The sequence below is a fragment of the Octodon degus genome, unplaced genomic scaffold, assembly GCF_000260255.1.
Source record: "Octodon degus isolate 3935 unplaced genomic scaffold, OctDeg1.0 scaffold00019, whole genome shotgun sequence".
In the NCBI taxonomy this organism is placed as follows: Eukaryota; Metazoa; Chordata; class Mammalia; order Rodentia; family Octodontidae; genus Octodon; species Octodon degus.
In genome coordinates this window covers 23,188,839-23,191,944 of record NW_004524595.1, presented here as the reverse complement: position 1 = coordinate 23,191,944, position 3,106 = coordinate 23,188,839, and the positions used below count along the sequence as shown (strand labels likewise).

Sequence of the window (3,106 nt, the reverse complement as noted above, 5' to 3'; positions counted from 1 at the left end):
TATTTGGACTGGCATCAAGTATGAAAATATCCTGTAAAGGCTTCTCCAAATACAGCTTCTCTAACAGCATTGGAACACCCAACTCTGACAAAATAAAACAAAAAAGGGATATAAAGGACCATTTTGTAGTGAATATATATATATATATAGAGAGAGAGAGAGAGAGAGAGAGAGAAGGTAGTTAGGATAGATATACAGTTACATTCTCTTAGGTCAATGAGAAGAAAGGTTTGTACTAATATTGTTTAGACAAGATATCATGTCTGCATCTTGTCCTCTGAATAACTACTCAATAACTACAATATGTAATGTATTAATTATTGTAACTGCCCTCCTAACCTGTTTTGAAACTGTTTCATTGCTATTTTATCTTTTTTCTCATTAAAATGAATAAAAATTTTTAAAAATTAATTGCTGAAAAGATTAGCAAAAAAAAAAAAAAAAAACAAGTACCTTGCATCCAGACAATAGAAAGCATAGTTTTCTTCTAACCCTGGAAACAATAGGACTCCACCCTTCAAACACTCAAAGGTTCAAAAGTGAAAGACTTTAACCACTAAGAAGAATATATGCAGTGTATTATTTGTTGAAACTGTACTTTCGATTTGATTTGAAACTGTCTCATTGCTATCTGTTTATCAATAAAACTTTGAAAAGAAAAAAAAAAAGGGAAAAAAAAAGTGAAAGACTTTGCTTTGAGAGGGGAGGCCCAGGGCGCCCTGCTTGTGAATTGGGTTCCTAGGATTTGTTTCACATTGTTCAGTCATGCAGGCACTCAGAAGCCTCTCAGCCATTTTTTCAAGGCAGAACTTGGTGTCATCCATGTGGTTCTGGTTTTACAAGCCTGCAGAATGATAACATTGTTGGGTCAGCAAGGCTTCCACACAGATTCCAGAAGAAGATCTAGGAAGCCAGGCCTTGCAAGTCAGTGTGAGAAGCTGGGAGAGTGAAACTGAAAGTGAAGTAGAGACCCAGGAGGTTAGAAAAGCCAGGACCATGGAATATGTGCTAAGGAAAGCCACAGGCAGTGAGCAAAGCTACCCCAAGGAAGAGCCCATAATAGCTGAAGCCAGAAAGCTGCAGGGTGCTCTTGCCCAAGCTCTTTAGAGTTTACTTCTTTGGTTTGGGTTCTGGACACTGAGGTACAGGATTTAATTTGCAAGGTTTCAGTCTTGCTTTTATCCCGTGCATTCTACTCCCCTACTCCCCTCTTTTGGAATGGGAACACTTGCCCTATGCCATTTTTTGTTGGAAGTGTTTAACATTCCTTTTATTTTCACAAGGGCTCATAGCTAAGAGTTTTCCTTGTGTCTCAGTGGAGACTTTGGATTTCCATAATATGGAAACTGTTGGGAATTTGGCAACTCTTAGAGATGAAATAAATTTATTTGATATAATGACATGTGCATGAGTCTTGGAGAGCAGGGGCAGAATGTTACAGTATAAAACAAAAGTGTCTATCAAAGGCTTCACGCACTCACACAAAAGGCTTTGGGAAGATGAGTGGACCCTGGAGGGGCTATAACTAACTTGCTATTAGGAGGTGGGGTCTGTTTGAAAGACGTGGCCACAGGGGCAATACCAAGAAGGGTGTAGCTGCCTTCCCAGCTGCTTCTTTTCTTCTCTTGTTTCCTGGCCCCCATGATGTGAGTGGCTTTCCTCTGTCCAGGTTCTTCTATCATACCCCATGTTGACAGAGGCAGTGGACATCCAGGGCTAACATACAAGCTCGTCTCACCACATTCAACCCATCACACTTCCCCTACAGTGGGCCCCACCCATGAGACCCAGGCTCTCCACCAGCAATGTAAAATTATTCTAGAACTGAAAGCATAACAATGAAGAGTATAAAGTATAAGAACATTTTTAGTTTCACTATCAAAACCACATGAAATATGCAGAGTACCAAAGAGCAGAGGTGTTTGTTTTCATTAATTCATCCCCTCAAATTCATTTAAATGATAAAAGGAAATAAGAACTCTTAAAATGTAGGGCAGATTTCATTTTTCTGATCTCCTCAACCTTAATTTGAAACTTGTAAAGAAAAGGGAAAAGCCTTCTCCACTCCAGATCAGACTGAAAATGTTGGCAGGGCTGGGTTTCTACTCACTCTGGTGACCTAAGAGAAGAGCCAGTTGTGGAGGATGATCCAGCCCTTCAGAACTCTGTGAAAGCCACAGCACTGGGGAACCCTGAGATGTTAAGCTGAACTGAGTTACAGGTCCAACCCCTAGATATTCCATAGCCCCTCCCCACATATCACAACCACACCTCCCAGTAGCAGTTCTATACTTATTTATCATGCACATTATTTGTTTAATGTCTCTAGTAGTCAAGAATTCTCCATAGAAACAGAAGTTACAGGAGATAAATAAACAGACAAATAACAGAGACAGATGAGAGACAGAAAAGATTTTTTTGGGGGGGGACCACAAAAAAAATTTTTTTTGTATTAGGGAGTAGAAAAGAAAGTAGTCCCCATACTGGGCTCTATTCAGTGGCAGCTTCTTGTTCTGTAAGGTTAAGAAGACTTTGAGGAAATAAAACTTGTTTGGAAAATTCCAGGTGTAGTTGCTTTGTATGTTGTGATGGGTAGAAGGGATGAAGTGAAGTGTGAAGGCCCCTCACACCCTCCATCTGGCCTCAGACTATGTCCTGGAACCCTGGGGTGGAGAAAGTGCCACTTTCATTCCTGTTTCTTGGGATTGTTGACAGCCACATAATGATAGAGAATGACAAGCAAGAAGAGTGACATGCCTAGCATGTAGGCGAATATGGCGAGCTGCACGTCGGTGATCATCCTGACCAGCTCCACCGAGCTAAGCCATGGACTCCACATGGCCTGTGCACAAGCACCAACTAGAAAAGATTGATTTATTTAAAGCACTCAGGAGGGCCTCAAGGAAAGCCAACATTTTGGCCCTAGCCTTCCAAGGTCAATTAAGACTCAGGACATATGAGAACTTGTACTGTAATGTCGTGTAACTGGGCAGTGTCCCAAATTTTCTGATCAAGGAGATTATAGGGCCAAAGAGGAAAGTGATCAATGATGTAGTGTGCCTAAGGAGAGTCACATGGAGAGAAAACATTCTCTCAGGCTTTCATA

At 40.9% G+C, this 3,106-nt stretch overlaps 1 protein-coding gene across 1 annotated transcript; it reads right to left on the bottom strand.

Moving 5' to 3' along the window:
* Nucleotides 1-2,686: 2,686 nt before the first annotated feature.
* Nucleotides 2,687-2,847, bottom strand: LOC101591989 (dolichyl-diphosphooligosaccharide--protein glycosyltransferase subunit 4-like). The gene has a single exon (XM_004627530.2). It carries the CDS (start codon nucleotides 2,837-2,839, stop codon nucleotides 2,687-2,689), a length of 153 nt encoding a protein of 50 aa, XP_004627587.2. The 5' UTR covers nucleotides 2,840-2,847.
* Between the last annotated feature and the right edge of the window lie 259 nt (nucleotides 2,848-3,106).

Excerpts from the sequence above, each read along its gene's own strand:
- LOC101591989 (XM_004627530.2), bottom strand. The coding sequence starts at position 2,839 with ATGTGGAGTCCATGGCTTAGCTCGGTGGAGCTGGTCAGGATGATCACC.